At 42.9% G+C, this 19036-nt stretch overlaps 1 protein-coding gene across 1 annotated transcript in view; it reads left to right on the forward strand.

Annotated features, from left to right (window-relative positions):
* The window catches only part of LOC137421979 (histone-lysine N-methyltransferase ASH1L), a 328014-nt gene that overhangs the window by 129990 nt on the left and 178988 nt on the right, over nt 1–19036 (forward strand). Inside the window, exon 4 of the mRNA XM_078773027.1 lies at nt 13400–13546. Within this exon, the coding sequence (XP_078629153.1) occupies nt 13400–13546 (147 nt within the window). The remainder of the gene's footprint in view (nt 1–13399; nt 13547–19036) is intronic.

The following is a 19036-nucleotide window of genomic DNA, read 5'->3' on the forward strand; positions in this document are numbered from 1 at the left end:
GCAACATGGAGAGTAACCCAGTTTTAGGACCGGCAGAGAAGATAACTGAGAAGGAAGTTGGGGAAGCGATAAAAGCAATGAAGGGTAGAAAAGCGGGAGGGCCAACGGGAGTTGTGGGAGATATGTTGAAGGCAGCAGGAAGTTGGGGTGTGAAGAGAATGACAGAGATCTGTAATCTGGTGGTGAAAGAAGGCCGCATTCCAGTGGATTGGGAACTGAATACCCTCGTCTCTCTATACAAGGGGAAAGGTGACCCTCTGGAGTGTGGCTCGTACCGAGCGATAAAGGTATTGGAGCATGGAATGAAGGTATTGGAAAGGGTGTTGGAGAGGAGGATAAGGAAGAAAGTGAAGATCGACGAAATGCAGTTTGGATTCATGCCAGGAAGAGGAACGACAGACGCGCTTTTCATTGTGAGGCAGTTGCAGGAGAAGTACATGGAGAAGAGGAAGAAGTTGTTTCTTGGGTTTGTTGATCTGGAGAAAGCATTCGATCGGGTTCCACGCAAAGTATTGACATGGGCATTGAGGAAGTTAGGAGTGGAGGAATGGTTGATCAGAGTAGTGATGGCAATGTACAAAAGAGCGCGCACAGCTGTAAGGACGAAGGACGGGAACAGTGGTGAGTTTGAGGTGAAGGTGGGAGTGCATCAGGGGTCGGTACTAAGTCCACTACTATTTGTAGCTGTGATGGAGGTGCTGGCTCAGAACGTAAAGGAGGGTTTACCGTGGGAGTTGTATGCAGATGATCTGGTGTTGATTGCGGAAAGTATGGATGGACTGAAGGAAAAGATGAACACGTGGAAGGAATGTATGGAGACAAAAGGTCTGAAGGTGAATATCGGAAAGACGAAGGTGATGGCAAGTGGTAAAGCATGTGGTGAGGTGGAAAGAACTGGGAAGTGGCCCTGTGCTGTGTGTAGGAAGGGTGTTGGAGTGAACTCCATTCAGTGTACAATGTGCGCTGAGTGGGTTCATCAAAAATGTAGTGGTCTGAGAGGGTCATTAACCAGTGTGGCAGCTACATTCAAATGTAAGGTGTGCACAGAGGGAGCTGCAGATGGAGGAAATGTTGAGTTGGATCTTGGAGACGGCGTGAAGCTGGAAGGTGTGAAAACATTTTGCTACCTCGGAGACATGCTGAATGGAGAAGGTGGATCAGACTCGGCAACGGTTGCTCGAGTGAGATGTGCATGGAAGAAGTTTTGGGAATTGAGTGGCGTGCTGATGATGAGGGGAGTGTCGTTGAAGCTGAAGGGAAAGGTGTATGCTGCATGTGTGAGAAGTGTTATGATTTATGGGAGCGAGACATGGGTAATGAACATAGAGCAGCAACGAAGGTTGGAAAGGGTGGAAATGCGAATGGTTCGACGGATGTGCAGAGTATCGTTGAGAGAGAGGAAGACAAATGATGAATTGCGAAAGATGATGGGAATAGAGCCTGTGATTGATGCTGTGAAGAGGAACAGGTTGAGATGGTTTGGTCATGTGTTGAGGAAGGATGAAAGTGACTGGTTGAGAAGAGTGATGGAAATGAATGTAGAAGGAAGTAGAAGACGGGGAAGACCGAGAAAGACTTGGCTAAAGATGGTGGAAGAAGAAATGCGGGCAAGGGGGTTAACAAGGAGAGATGCAGAAAATAGGGCAAAATGGAGAAGATTGTCATGGGGACCGCAAGGCTAACCCCCGCTCTAGCAGGGAAAATGGCCTTTAAAATGCATGTTGTGTTGTTGTTGTGGTGTCCAGTAAGTGGTATAAAACCTCACATATCCGCATTTATCATAAATCTACAATTCACTTGGTCCATAAGTCTGGAGTGTGTGTGTGTGTGTGTGTGTGTGTGTGTGTGTGTGTGTGTGTGTGTGTGTGTGTGTGTGTGTGTGTGTGTGTGCGCGCGTGTGTGTGTGTGTGTGTGTGTGTGTGTGTGTGTGTGTGTGTGTGTGTGTGTGTGTGTGTGTGTGTGTGTACCTCTAGGCAGGATGACCTAGAGGTATGAACGTTTCACTCTAAACTGTCTAGCTGGGGTTTGAATCCTGACCCGACTGTAAGCTGTCATCCTGGTGCTTCACAGGCATGGTGATTCGTCAATATGTCCCTTCTGTGAACGTTAAATTGGGCGTCCTTTCTGCCGGCATGAGTTTGTGGATGTTAAAGATCCCACGGTGTCCATCGTGAAGAGTAGGTGAGCTATTGCTAGCATCATGAACAAATTCCAAATTCCTGCCCTAACTACTGAATAAAAGGAAAAGGCAATGGCAAACCACCCAGTATAACCCTTGCCAAGAAATTGTTTCGGCAGCACCAACGTTCTATATAACACAGTGTGGTACGAGTACATCAGAATTGTGTGTGCCGTTGGTTGTTATCTCCAAATGTGGGTTTCATAAAGTGGAACTGAGCCCTCCCAGGCCTCGATGTGTCCACCTTTCATGTGTGTGTGCATGTAACTTGTGCATGCCTGCTATCCCCACATGTGGGTGGGCCTCGGGCGATGGAACAGAAATCTCCTGGGTCTCAAAATATCCGTGTGTGTGTGTGTGTGTGTGTGTGTGTGTGTGTGTGTGTGTGTGTGTGTGTGTGTGTGTGTGTGTGTGTGTGTGTGTGTGTGTGTGTGTGTGTGTGTGTGTGTGTGTGTGTGTGTGTGTGTGTGTGTGTGTGTGTGTGTGTGTGTGTGTGTGTGTGTGCGCGCACACAAAATATGTGCAATATCCCACGTACAAGATGCCTGTATACAACATTCCGCTGTACAACATGTCACACATCGCATGTGTGTATATAATACAACATGTGCACAATATGTATATTGCACATATATATATGTATATAATACATAAAAAGTAGAATTGCACTCGGTAGAGCGCATACCTCCACCAGGCTGAACAGTTTACGTTTTGTATCCAACTGATACAAAACCTGAGCCAAAACCTAATCAGCTTATTCCTATCGCCTAACCAACTCATCCCCCAAGTTTTGTCATAAGTCGTCCACAACGTTTTGAAATATCGTCATATATATCGTTTTTGCCCCTATATCTCAATGGTGAAGAATCACTTCAATATAAAATAATTCTCTGATGTGGATCCTTATTCGGATCTTCACCAAAATCGAATCATTAATCGATAACTCTGCGGCCGGCATGACGGGTTGCTAAGCAACCACGGATGCCATCTGAGAGAATTAATTTAGGTAGGGTCCTCGTCGTGTCCAATGCCCGCGTTACCTTCCCGGCAAACGAATCCCCCAGATAGGGATCTGTGCTCTTGACGCCCCACTCCTATAAATCAAGTACGGTGAATGTTTCGCAATGCATAAGTGAAATCGTCAATGCGTATCAGTACCCCTGCTCTGAGCTAGTCGAGGGAGAAATCGTTGGTTGCTCTTCATGCATTCCAAGTGAACGATTCGAATTAGGGAAAGCAAGAGAAAGATTGTGTAAGTCGGTATGTAATCACCGGCACGTCCAGGGAAAGAGCTCCACGGATCATTTGCACTTGCTCCTCAGCTGGCTTGAACACTCTCAACAGAGCCCGTCTGCGCAGCGGCTTGCGTTCACTTGACTCGTTCTTGAGGACTCCTTCTGGCTCTCTGGTTCCCTGGATGCACACAACTCTGAGTTCTGGGCCACCCGGTCTTGTAAAGCCCTCAGCCGAGGCATGGCCTAAGAGCCGGCCAGTATCCTGGCATAGCTTGTTGTTCATGATGCTGCCTTCACATTGGAGCGCAGCTGTTGTCAGGACACGCTTATTGGTCAAGTTCCCTGCTCAGCGACACCATCCTCTGGTAACCCTGCCCATGTTGCTGCGCCGTCTGATCCTGGATGTTCCACAGTGGTACCTCGTGATGTTCATTTGGATGTGCTTTGTATTTTGGTTTTGCAATGAAATGCGGGTTTGTGTGTTGCAAAGTGTGTATGAATGCACAGAAAAGCAGTGCGTGGAACAAGAAAGATTAATAGGAATGATGGGAAGAGATAAGAAGAGAGGATGTTGAGAACAGTTAAAAAGGTAATTCAAACCTGCTGCACAAACACAACACATTTCCCTGGCCACTGATATGAGGGGAAAAGTAATCTATCTAAAGAAAATACTACTGATATATCTAAACTCAAGGGTTCCTTCATGTGTTGGATGTAACTCCCCAGGGTCTTCCAAAACCGCAACAATACTTGGAAAACACAAGCTATTTCATCTTCTAACTTTTGTGTTTATCTTTTGAGATGTGATTGTCATGGATCTTCCTCCCTTTGATACCCGAGTTAATTTGCAGCTGGCACTCGTAAGGAAACATGATGAACTCGTGTTGCAAAGTATTTCTTTAAAAAATTTAAAATTGATAAGGGCTGAAACAGTTGATTTCTAATTGACAGATTATGTAGGTTTCATATTTTGTTTTGGCCATTGTTTTTGTATCACGTGATTTACTTGTGACGTATAGACGTCACTTGCCAATTAGACGCTACTACCCGGCTTCAAACACTCCAATTAATCCCACCTTCTTGTGGGATCGAATGCAGGAGGTCGATTGCCCCCAAGTCTTTCACGAAGGCTCTGGCCAGGCCTGATGTTTGACTAAAGCTAATTTGGGGAGCAATTTTGGAATTTGTTTGGGGTGTCAGGTTAAGATCGGTGGCATAATGTTGAGAGCAGTGGTTACAAAACCCAGGGTTGCGACCACAACTTGAAAAAAAACCCTCGAAGTCCCAGATTTTGAGGGGAAGGAGGGGTCACATCGAAAACGCTTTCTCTGCCAATTTCTATCATCGGTACCATTTGGGTTACGAAGCGAATGTGATTTCATATTTTTGGTTGTGGATAAAAAAAAGTTTGGGAGCCACTGGTTTAGAGTCTTCGCACTGATTCTGGGAGGTCGGCAGTTGGAACCCAGCCGTATCCTCACAAAGGCTTTAAAATGTTATGTGCTGCTTCCTTGCTTGAATCTCAGCATTTTAAAGGATAGAGCAGGGGAAAAAACTGCATATGTTGGCATCCGTGGGGAGGAAGAAATTCCTCCTCGATTTCCCCGCTGAGTGCGGAGAGAAAGGCGACATCATAAAGATGATTTCTCTGGTGCCCAGGGTGCTCTGGGAAGTGACTTCACTTCCCCCCAATATCAGTGGCTGTGTTTATGTGCAAGTCTGGTGTTGTCTCATGTGTCCGTCTGTGCGATTTGTGTCGCTGCTCCTCCGCGAGCCTTTGATCCTGTAAATAAAAAAGAATGAAAACCCTCCGTGAAAGAGACAATGGGATTGATGTCCATGCGAGGGCTGGTGCGCTCTACAATACAACGCACAATGTGAAACACCAATCCGACGGCTTATAATCGGGTCGGGAATCGAACTGACAATTGGCAGCTCAGAGGCAAGTTTGCTAAGATATCCATGGACCATGCTGTCAGATGCGTACTCGCCAATTAAACTACAGAGAAAGCTTTAAATACACTTCGTTCAGTTTTACTCTCAACCCCACCGTTTTGCTTTGCTTGTTAACTGCAATCTTGAGAAAGCTCAGTCTTAAGCTTGCAGTAACTCATCCTTACGCACCATCATGGCCTCCTTACCAAATGTTACCTTCTCAGGCACCAGAGGAATTGATCCCAGGAGTTTGAAGCTGCGCAATGCAGTTTTGTGATTCCCACACTTAAAGTCCACCATCCAGCCGAGCAGAACACGTAAAGCGCGATGGCTGCCAAAAGGAAGCTTGATGTTGCCTCAATGGGGAGAAGGGTGTGTCCCACCCTTACTTGTAAACTATGTAACACACCCTAAAACATATTTCGCAGAACGCTTTTCACTTTGATGCAAATGTTAAAAAGTTGTATTATTCGTAAAGAGACGTGTTTTGCAGCATATATGATTACAGGCATGCATAGTGTAAGCATTCCTGCTTCAAAAACATTTTTGGATTTGGATTTTTCTGAGAAATGGGGAAATTTCATCAGTTGTATTTTTGAATTTTGGATTAATGCAGGCGTTCCCAAACCCAATCTTTTGTTAATGATTTCATTAATTCAAAGGGACATTTGGACTCGAGTGGCGATGTGACTGGTCGGATAAATTTTTTAGACACTCGCATTTTTTTAATTCCTTGACTAGATGGGCAAAAAAAGAAAAGGAACATTTTGGAACAAAAAAGGAACATTTTGGGAACTGAGGAAAACACATACTTTGTGCAGCATTTCATCCTGGGAAGTTAATGTGCTGCACCATTTTACCATTCAGTCCTATCACCAACCTTGGCCATGGATGATGTCATAATGGAGGCAACAAATGACATAGCCACAAATTTATTTAAACATCTTTTAATTCTCTGAAATCCCACACGATGGAATCTCAGTCTTCAAAATCACTGGAATCTCCTGCGATTAAGCTAATTAGGGGAGTAATCGCTTTCTCATCGCAGACAGGTCGGTGGTCTCTCTGTCTGTTACGCCCTCCTTTCTGGTCTTGCACCCTCTCCCCTTTCCATGCAAGACGCGCGTTGTCTGCCTGCAACCCCTTCTGGTGAAACTCACAAAATCCAGGATCACTGCTCACCTTCACTCATTTGTTCTTTTTTCCCACATGTGGAACCATGAACTTCCACATTTTCTTCATTTTTATTCTTCCCTCTAGGCCTTCAATACAGCTGTTCACCACCATCTCAGATTATCCCCCATCCAAAACCATCATCTTTTCTACCCACGTTAAGCCCCAAGCCCCCACCCCCTTCCAACTTTCCACTGTTTCCTTCCTGAGAGTTTGCTTCTGTATCCATCTTGCCCACCATGTGTGTTCTCCGTTGCCAATCATTCCTCCCCAGATCCCTTATTTGTCCAAGTCTCCCTCTATTTTGTCCCTCAACCCTGCTGTTTGTGTTTCTCCCCTCTCTTTACTGTTCCTTTGTTCTGTTGTGACCCGATCCGTTCAGTGTTCTCACTCTTCCCCAAGCCTCGACTGTATACAACAAACATCAAATCACAATGGACATTGAAAAACCAAAATCATTTGGAAAAATGCATGTTATATTTGAAAACATTATAGTATAATGTAGGGAATCATTGATTTGTTCATGCAAAACTCTGTCATGTGATGCGGAACATATCAAATTGCTTCGCTTTTTAGGAGGCCTCAAATTATTGAGCGAACGGCACAGTTTTCCTAATGCTAATACAGCTATATCTACCGACTAAGGATAACCTTTGGTACCAAACAGACTCCACGGTTCTGAGTCATATAGGGAGAGCAAGAGACGTAAACCCTCAAGGCTTTAACAAACGATCCACCTGGGCCTGACACCATTGGCAGGATTATAAATTCCATGTAACTGTTTCCATGCAGCTAATCTCCTTCAGACCTGATGGTCTAAAGACTCCAACGACTGAGACTCATAATGAAAGCCGAGTTCTGTTTTGTTCAGTCTGAGGATGGATGCCTCACACACTGTGCCTGGCTGCTGAGGAGAACACTTAATGTGAAACAGGCCTTCCTCCTAATACGTTACTAAAAACAAAATCATGAGATAGTTGTTGTTGTTCTTGTTTAGCCCTGGACAGTTCTCTTGAACATGCCCGTGGCATGGAGACATCCAATTGATGTCCCAGGAGCGACCCAGAGATCTCCCACATCTAGAATAGTGTACCCAGCATCTAGAATAGTGTACCCCGCATCTAGAATAGTGTACCCCGCATCTAGAATAGTGTACCCCAAATAGTGTACCCCGTCACACGCTGTGCCTGACTGCTGAGGAGAACACTTAATGTGAAACAGGCCTTCCTCCGAATACGTTACTTTAAAACAAAATCATGAGATTGTTGTTGTTGTTGTTGTTGTTGTTGTTGTTGTTGTTCTTGTTCTTGTTTAGCCCTGGACAGTTCTCTTGAACATGCCCGTGGCATGGAGACATCCAATTGATCTCCCAGGAGTGACCCAGAGATCTCCCACATCTAGAATAGTGTACCCCGCCTTCATGAAGTCAGGGCCACGACAGAGTTAGAAAGAGACAATAAGGACAGGGCTGGTCAATGGGGTACTCTGACCGTGACCGTGCTGCCCTGACAATTCCAGGCAGCTGGGAAGAATGAGGAAGATTTGGGATGGACGAGGGGTTGGGGGTACAACCACCACAAAGAGGCGTCCACAATAGTTCATGGGACCGTTGTGGTAAAATGTGTGGACTTTTACATCGCCGCATCTTTTTTTTCCCCTTTTTTTTGTATACAAGATCGAGACTCGTGTAAGAGCTAATATTAATGACAAAAAAACAAACCGACACACAAGACAAAATAAAGGGAGCGGGAAATAAGATGGGGAGAGGGAAGCACACAAGTACAACATTTGAGAGCAGGGACATCGGGAGATCTGAGGGAGGGAGAGGGCTCGGGGGGAGGAGGCGTGGGAAGGGGGGTGGAGGTGGGAGAGGTAAAAAACACATGGACACAGCCAGAACTTCCAGGAAAGAAGTTGGTATTTCAGAAAAGTGCATTTGGGGTGAATTAACAGGGGTAGAAAATATCAAGGTTTTGGATGGGGGAAGATAAGAGATGGTGGTGAACAGCTGTTTTATAGACCTGGAGGGAGGAGTGGGATTGAAGAGAGTGAGGGAGTTTGTTCCAGAGGCGGGAGAAAAGAGGAATGAAAGAGTGAAGGTGAGCAGAGTCTTGATTTTGGCAGTTTCACCAGAAGAGGGTTGCTGGCAGATCTTGTGCGACCTGTAGGAGTATTTGGGGGACAGAGCACAGACAGGGCTGGTGGGGGAAGGCCAGAGAGGAGTCGGTAGAAGACAGAAAGACCACCAACCTGCTTGCGGTGAGAGAGAGAAAGGCTCTCAGAGTTAGCTTCATCGCGGGAGATTCCAATGATTCTGAAAGCTTTGGTTTCAACAGCGTGAAGCCGAGCTAGGTGTGAGGCAGGAACACCAGCCCAGAGGGGCAGTATTCCATTGAACTGTGGATGAAAGCCTTTTCTGTGGTGAGGAGCTCAGGTGTGCCAAGGAAGGACTTCGCACGACGGAGGATGCCCAGTCGGCGACTGGCATTGGTAGCCAACTTGGAAATGTGGTTTTCCCAGGAAAGATCATGGCAGATTGTGAGACCCAAGAGCTTGAATGACAGAACTTCTTGGAGAGGATTGTTGAGAAAGTAGATGGAAGGGTTGTCCAGATGGTCTTTTTGGAGAGACATAGTAAGAGTGTGAGATTTGTCAGGATTGAAAGACATGTTTCACTTGTTTGACCAGTCTATGATTTGTCCAGGTGTGCAGAGAGTGAGGAGGCTGCAGACTGCCGATCTGAGGGATGAGGTTTTGAGCGGCAGAGAGTGGAGTCATCAGCAAAGCGATAGGATTTTCCAGAGAGTCGGAGAGATCATTGATGAAGACCAGAAAAAATAACAGGGCCCAGAACACTGCCTTGGGGAACTCCAGCTTGAACAGGAAGGGGAGATGAGAGAAATCCATTCAGGGCCACACGTTGACTGCGACCAGAGAGGAAGTTCGCAAGTCATGCGTGGAGATTTCCATGGATACCATAGGAGGAGAGTTTGGTGAGCAGAGCGGGGTGCCAGACCGCATCGAAGGCACGTGATATGTCAAGGGAGACAGCTCTAATTTCCGGTTTGACATTGAGGACCTCAATCCATTGTTGAGACAGCAGAAGCAGCATGTCCAGAGTAGAGTGACCTGGTGTGAATCCAAATTGATGATCAGAGATCAAGCCTTTGGAGAAGAGGAAGGATTTGATATCCGAAGCAATGATGGATTCCATGACTTTGCTGATGATTCAAACCCTCTGCTTGGGTTTGAGAGAGGTACCCACACCCAGTCAGCTGTCATGATGACAGTTTAAATCACCACATATGAGGAAGAGAGAGTTGGGATGAGTAGATAGAAGTTGGTCCATGTTATCAGACAGCGAGATGTAGATGGAGTCATCACTGTTTGGGGGACGGTACAACACACATATGAACAATAGGTGGGAGCGAAGGGGAAGCCATAGCCAGAGGTACTCCTGGGGGTGAGGTGGAGAGAGGGCAGTGCAAGGAGAGTGAGGAAGAGAGTTTTTGATAAAGATAGCAACCCCACCTCCAGGACGAGGCTCAGGTCTATCATACCGGAGGAGGGAGTAACCCGGGAGAGATATTAAGGAATCAGAGACATATAATATCATCAATATAATCATCAATATAATCAGAGACAATGGAAGACAGAGGCTTTCATTTGAACTTTCAGTAAAGACGACTACAGCAACGACGATGGAAAATGTTTGAACTTTTAAATGGCTGACCTTGAAGTTTTACATGCACGTTCTACGATGCTTGTACGGTTAAGCAACAGTCGGTCAAACTAGCCATGAATCGGTTCATATAATCATATCCTTCGCTGACCGGAATTCTCGCCGTGTCATCCAAGTGTTGTAAAGTCTTTGTTGGTGTTTTCCTGGATGTTTCTGTGGTCGAGAGCAGTGGATGGCTTTTATGAAGCAGGCGCTGCTGAAAGAAGAGGGGAACGGGAATGTTTCCAGTACTTCTAGGCTATGTTGCTGAAACATTAGATTCAACATTGGTAGGGGTCACGTCACGTGTTTGGTCACACTATTGGTCACATGATCAATCGACTAATGCTCATGGTTTTTTTTCTGCAAGAAAATTAGCTCTTTTTGTAGACAAGGGCACTACTTGCTAACACTAATTATACCTTGTCATATATGCTGTGTTTTTCCTTTTCATTTGTGTTGTAATCAAATAATGGCCTTCTAATTTATCTAATTGATGTTTGACCAGCTTTGCAAACAGTGATCCAATGGCGGTAATGGAATATTCGTTTTCGTGGAGGCTTATGTCTGTCTGCGTTAGCGGATAAGTTCAGCTGTGGTTTTTATCATTTTCGGGGTGCATGAGGAGTCGGTTGAATGCATTCTCAGGGTGCATATGGGGCTCACATAATGGTTTTTGGTTATGCACACTCTACTTTAATCTGGCTAGCTTGGGTTTGAATCCCGACCCAGCTATAAACTGTAATCCCAGTGTTCCGCAAACGGGGCGATTCATCAATGTGTGTGCTGTTCCTTATTTGCTTTCACGGATGTGCTGTAACATGCTACTTTGCATGGTATTTCTGTGACATTTTCATAAGCAAATTAAGGGATTATCAGTCATTTTAAAATATGGTTGCCACTGAAGTTTTGCGTTTCTAAGTGCATCTCCAGCCCTGTCCGAACACTTGCATAATCATGCAGAACCAAAACCCTGGCCTATCATTATCCACAACACTGTCCCTTGCCATGGAAAAAAAGACATTATTACCCAACTGGATTCTGGCAGGATCGCTCACCTCACCTTTGATCTCTTTATTCTGTCTTTGATTCTTGACTCGACGATAAACTGTGTGGGATTGTTATTTCACAGGTAGAGCGTTGCATCAATGAGTCCGCCATCTGCCATCCCTTGGACAGATATCAGTTAGGCATAGGGTCCCCCTCTGCCAACATATCTTTGGGAAAAAGAGTGGGCGAGGCATCGCTGGCATCATGAATACATTCCAAATTCCTGCCCTGACCTACATGGGGACCCTGCATCAGCGGCACCGCCACACCACCCGGACATAATGCAATCAGCAGCCACATGGTGCAATTGGTGCATATATATGCTCGAATTGGGACCCGACTGGATGTCTTGATTATGTTGAGTATCGGTTCATCTACATATTACTTATTTAAAGTGAGGTGAAAAGTGAATGATGAAAGTACGTTTGAGGAAATAATGGCAAGAATAGGGAATCGAGGGTATGGCAGCTGGAGAGCATTGAAGAGAATGGGGTTAGAAGTTTGGGAGGAGGTAATAGGGGAAGGATGTGGGGGGCTGGGAGAGAGGCTTTGGCGGAGGATGGGAATTGTACAAGAAAGGGATGAAGGGGTTGGGAGAAAAATGGCAAGATCAAATATTCCTCCATTTTGTCTATGACTACCTGTCACATCTTGGAGGCTAAATAGAGTCCAACCTGTTTAGTGTTTGCAGCTGGGAGCCGATCGTTGTGGGCTTAGAGGTTCCAGGATATCTCGTATGAGTGCTGCACTTTTGAGTGGTCTGCTCCTGGGTTTGTTTCCCTGCGGCTCCAATTGGAGTAAAACTTGGTGTCGTGCTAGGATAAGGTGTTGCGTTTCAGGGCACGCCTCTCTTCACATGTGGGTGTAACAACACCTGCAATCCTGTCTGCATATCGTCTGTGGAAGTTGAAGATCCTGTGGTGTCTTTCAAAAGGAGTCTGCCTTTGCGAGTGCCCGACTATTCTGGCCAAATTCCATGCGGCGATTCATTAAATGGGATATGTACGTTAATTGTTAAGGGATGTGGATGTTGAGCAAGATTAAGTTCATGGTAAACATGGCACTTGAGATTAAGTTACAATCAAATTGATCCAGGTGATAAACTGAATTAACTGTAAAATACACGTGATAATTAAGCTAATTGAATGTGAGTTTTAAGTGCTGGGCATATGGCATGGATATGATGTGCCAAATGGCCTCCTATAGCTGATATTAATTTGTAATTCCTTGTACTTAGAATTCCCAACGAACAAAGGTAACCTTCTGATGCTGCGTGGTCATTGTTAAGTAATTCAACAAGATGCTCAAGCGTATGTGCACTCAGGGGCCGATCGAGTGTGATGTCCGTGTTCACAGTCGCATTTGAGTCTTTATTCCTACCTCGCTCAATCAACGTAGCAAGCATTTCACTTGCCAATTTTAGGGGTCTCTCATGGAAGACCCATGGTCATGCAACATCCATGACCTCATTATTTATTTTATTTTATTTTTTGCATACATAGTTGAGGCTCGTGGAAGAGCTAGCACTAGAACACTAAATGGATCAGGAAGCAACAGGACAATAAGGAATTGCAGAGAGAGGGGATAAACACCAACAGCAGAGTTGAAGGCCAAGGTAGAGGCATGGGGGAGAAATTTGGACAGAAGAAGATGCATGGGGTGGACAAGATCAATTCAGAAGGAAACTCTCCAGAGGGAAAACTGGAAAGTTGGAAGGAGGAGGGATTGGGTGGGGGTTAACGAGGGTAGAAAAGATAATGGTTTTGCATTGGGGATGATCTGAGATGGTGGTGAAATTGTGGTAACCCATTGAGTTAACTTATAGAAGCCCTTAAATCATCAGTATTTAAACTTGGAAACCCCGCCGCCACCTCTTGAAACGTACTTGGATGATCCGCCCCTGATGGAATGCCTCTGAGGCTGCAATTTTTCTCTTCGGAAATGCCATAGCAGCCCTCGTGATATGTTGTCAAATGCACTATGATAGGGCATACTCATAAAATGGAAGTAAGTGATTGTGCAATTTTGGTTGAAGCGGTGGATAACTTGTCCACAAGTGCTTAGCCGTGACTTTTGACGACAGCGATTCCTTGGCCTGTTTTTCAGTCTCACCCACCAAGCTTCAGAACACCCATGGTCTCAAAGAAAGCCAATGAGGAGACACATTGAGGCCCAGGAAGTAAGGGGCTCTCAGCTTCCCAAGAAGAGGCTCCACCAATATCCAATCGTCCTCGACACATGTCAGGACGGCAAGTGAGTAAAGGAGTTTAATATAATATGCTGTAAATCACGGTCCTTTTTTTTGAACTTTTGGAATTTTTGAACTTCCCAAAAACATGAATGGCATTTTCATTTCTACCTGCCTTTGGAGTTTTCTTGAGGATGTTTGATCACAAAGGTCGTGTCATATTAGATTTGTTATTCTTTTACAATCATCATTATCCTTTGTTTTCCGAATTTATTGTTTTGCTCAAGTGTGATGGAAGGCAGGATGACTGATTAAGGCCATATTATCTTTATGTTTGGCACGTCTTATCAATTAATATCCATGATCTTATGGAGTGGGACTGTATAAGGGCCCAGCCGAAATCCTTGCATTTTGCAGATAATTGTCGGCTTGTTGATGAAGCCATTAATGCTGAAACACGTGTCCAAGAATGAAACTTTTGTTTCACGTGTCCAATAATGAAACTCTGGTAAATGTTTTTGGCTTGTGAACCCTATGCAGAGCTCTGTCTGTGTCACCTGATCTCTCTCACTCTCTCCTTTGTGTCCAAGACTGAAGGTGAAATGACTTGTACAATTCCTCTTCAATGGAATTGTGTTAATCCCATATCCCATATCTAATGTTGGGATTGTGTTCATAGCATATACTACAGTCAGTGGCACGGCGATACTTTCCGGGTTGTCGGGAACTGCCGAAGCAGCTTTCTCAGGGTTAGTAGTCCAGGCGAGGATGCGAGTGACAACGGCCGACTCTTTGCATTCTTAGCAGTTGGATCCTCAGCTGAGAGGAATGATCAAAGCTATTTTCTCTTTCTTTTTGCATCTAATGTCACATAAATCTATTTAACTCACTTGATAATAAAAAGAAAAATGTTGTTTTAGTGTTATTAATGGGTTACATTAGAAGTTCGAATTTTCTGCTCATAATTGTAACATGAATAAGGGGCTAGCAGGATGGCCTAGATGTACATACACTCGCCTCTCGTCGGCCATCTAGCCTGGGTTAATCCCGACCCAGCTATAAACTATCATTCCGGTGTTTCTCAGGCATGGTGATTCATCAATATAAGTGCCGTCCCTCAAATGAGCGTTAAACTGGGCATCCTTGTCTGCCAGCATTAGTTGTTTGGTGTTAAAGATCCCATGGAGTCATTCATGAAGAGTAGGCAAGCTATTGCCGACACTATGGCCAAGTAACAAATTCCTGCCCTAATGACTCCTGGGAGAGGGATTCCAAACCACCCAGCATGACCCCCGACCAAGAAGCTGCTTTGGAAATAACACTTTGCGTCACATTATAGCACATGTATCATATGAATATATACTGTATATATATATATATATATATATATATATATATATATATATATATATATATATATATATATATATATATATATATATAGTTATATATATATATATAGTTATATATATATAGTTATATATATATAGTTATATATATATATATATAGTTATATATATTTATATTTATTTATTTTATTTCTTTATAAATATATTTATTTATTTATTTATACAGATATTTATTTATTTATTTATATATATTGTTACGGTCCGCGGATATGGATGTTGTTTGCCGAGCGAAGGCACCGCGGCCGAACAGTTGTTCCCCGACTCACCCGATTCACCCAGACGTTGGCCGTATCGCGCCACCGCTATTCAATCGGGAAAAGACTAAGACGACGAATGCAAAGAGGAAGAAGAAGACGTACAGAAGAGTAACGGGGTTTATTATTATTTGCACACACATAAGCAAAAAGAGCAGTCACGGGTATTTACAGCGGACATGAAAAAGCAGGTAACACAGTGCAAATTACTAGCTTATACTGACTTAGTTTACTACCCAGGACAGCATGAACAGAACAAACTCACGTACGCAAATGGATGGAAGGGTAGGAATCGTTTGGAGGGATGAGCAGGTGGAATCACAGGGCACAGCGAGCAGGTCCACTCCGGGCGGGAAGCGAGGAGCCGGCAGCTCCTTGTATTTGGCTTTACAGCGCACGCCGGCAGCTCCTTGTATTCGGCTTTACAGCGCACGCCGGCAGGGTCACTCGGCGGGTTGAAACGGGGCTGGTTGAAGCGGCTCTTTGTCAAAGGCTTTTCGTATCTCTCACGCAACTCCGGTGCAACTCTGAACTCTCTCCCGGTGGACTGCCGACCCTCTTACGCACCTGGACTCATCTGCCGTATCTCTCGTGTCGCTTGTCCCCGCGATCGTCGCACCCTTCTTGTGGGTGCGACGCACCCTTCTCTCCAAACCTTCAGCGCGGGTCTGACACGCCCTCTTCGGTTTCGGTCCCGCCCTCCCCCTCGTGCTCTGTTTCGTGACCTTGTATGGTAATCCCACGGGCTTGTTTCCTTATTTGGGCATGGGGCTGAACAGCCCCGCCCTTCGTGGCGCGCCCTGGGCTTGCCTCTCCCTGGCGACCCCGCCCCTCCTGTTCAAACAGAGCACGGAGCACATATTCACTATCGCAGCGAAATGAGAGGGCGTGCACCCCACGCTTGTGAACTGCTTTACCCACAGATGGAGAGTTTGGCTGGGAAATGGAATTATTGAAGGGGAGCTATTCTTAATTGATTCAGTGCAATGGAGTGTCATTCTAATGGAAGACAAGGCCTTACTCTAAAACACATAATAAGATGTAAGCTACTGAACAAGGGTTTTATCGTGTCCTTCAATGTGGTGTTTCATGGAATAACTACCGAGACGCCCTTTTTTCCTTTACACAACTCTGGAGGCAGGAGGGGCCATATCCAACCAATGTTACACAACAATTTACCACTACAATACACACAATCAAAAAAATGCAATCCTCATATCCGCAACAATATTTATATATTTTTATTTATTTATTTATTTATTTATATATATATATATTTATATATTTATATGTATGTATATATATATATTTATATATACATACATATATATATATATATATATATATATATATATATATGTATGTATGGTATGGCATGACGTATGGATATATATATATATATATACAGTAGATATATATTATATATATATTCATGACAACATGGGGACCGCAAGGCTAACCCCCGCTCTTGCGGGGAAAATGGCCTTAAAATGCATGTTGTTGTATATATATTCATGACGTATGCCACATGGCAGAGCGGCGTATGTACATGGCAGTGACGTCATTACGTGCGCTCATTGAAAGCTGGAGAACTGAAGATATATTTGTATTGTTACTCCCGGCTGCATCCAGGCGATTCCATATAATGAGTGGATACCAGAGATAATGTGCCATGTGGCAGATGGTACTTATCGCTCCCATTAAGGTACAGCATAGCTGGATGGGATACCTTAATGGCGGTTCACCACTGATGGTATGAAATCGTATAGTAACTGGTATATAACCGAAAGGTTTTCAGAGTCATACGTGTATGCAGGACTCACTGCGTTGCCCTGATGAGCCCCAAAAGGGCGAAACCAGGTCGGTAACTGTGTGTTTTACATACACTTATGAGTTATGACAGTATCTGAACTAAGATCAAAAAATTCTGCTTTGTCGGAGGGTTCTCTTGAGAGCTTGACAGGCAGAGCGTATGTACATGGCAGTGACGTCATTACGTGCGCTCATTGAAAGCTGGAGAACTGAAGATATATTTGGATTGTTACTCCCGGCTGCATCCAGGCGATTCCATATGAGTGGATACCAGAGATAATGTGCCATGTGGCAGATGGTACTTATCGCTCCCATTAAGGTACAGCATAGCTGGATGGGATACCTTAATGGCGGTTCACCACTGATGGTATGAAATCGTATAGTAACTGATATATATATTTATGTATATATATATATACTGTATATATATATATATATATATATATATATATATATATATATATATATATATATATATATATATTAATATATATATATATATATATTGATATATATATATATTGATATATATATATATATATATATTGATATATATATATATATTGATATATATTGATATATATATATATTGATATATATATATATATTGATATATATATATATATTGATATATATATATATATTGATATATATATATATATTGATATATATATATATATATTGATATATATATATATATATATTGATATATATATATATATATTGATATATATTTATATATATTGATATATATTTATATATATTGATATATATATATATATATATTGATATATATATATATATATATATATATATATATATATATATATATATATATATATATATATATATACTGTATATATATATATATATATATATATATATATATATATATATATATATATATATATATATATATATATATATATATATATATATATATATATATTAATATATATATATTGATATATATATATATATATATATATATATATATTGATATATATATATATATATATATATATATTGATATATATATATATATATTGATATATATATATTGATATATATATATATATATATATATATTGATATATATATATATATACATATATATATATATACATATATACTGTATATATATATATATATATATATATATATATATATATATATATATATATATATATATATATATATATATATATATATTGATATATATATATATATTGATATATATATATATATTGATATATATATATATTGATATATATTGTTACGGACACGACTTAGATGTTATGATGGGCCGAGCGGAATGGCCGCCGTGTTCGCACAGTTTACCCGATTACACTCGAACGTTGGCCGAATCGCGCTACGCTAGATCAATGAAGGAAAGGACACAACGGCTGGGATTAAGGCAACGACACAAGGGGTACAGTTCTCAAGACCTCCGGAGGAGGATATAATATTGGTTATGCAGAACGGTTAGATAACACGGCAAGAGGTAAAGCACAGCAAGATGGGCACTTATAGTTGTCTACGTGAGATGCGGTGAACCTGGGTACGACATTTAATGGGGGAAAAAGGGGAAGGTCGGGGCTACAGAGTGTTGTTTACAGATAATGGGACAAGGGAATGGGGGATTGGGGATAGTTGGGGAGTATTGGGGAAATAGGGGAATATTTACAAGCGGATATGGATGGAGGCCAAATCCCATATTCGCAACATTGCCCCCTTCTCTACCTCGGGGCGTCCCGACCCGATAAATTTTTACCTACGTTAGTGTGGCACTCAGATGTAGTTCCCTCTACTATTAACTCAACCCTGAGTGCGACAGTTTTACAGATGTTCACAAATGAGTAAATATGTCCCCCTGCGACGTTGCACCCTTCTCCTCACAGAAACACACCCACAGGATAACCGAATCGCGGAAAGAATCCTCAAACTAAACATACAGCCGGTAGGGAGCATCATTTACACAAGACTACACTGATATTTACACTACGATCCAGGACCTGTTTTTGGAGGAACACATGCAGATGTTATGCATAGAGAGAGCACGCATGCCAGCATCGATACA

The sequence above is a fragment of the Myxine glutinosa genome, chromosome 2, assembly GCF_964187855.1.
Source record: "Myxine glutinosa chromosome 2, kmMyxGlut1.1, whole genome shotgun sequence".
In the NCBI taxonomy this organism is placed as follows: domain Eukaryota; kingdom Metazoa; phylum Chordata; class Myxini; order Myxiniformes; family Myxinidae; genus Myxine; species Myxine glutinosa.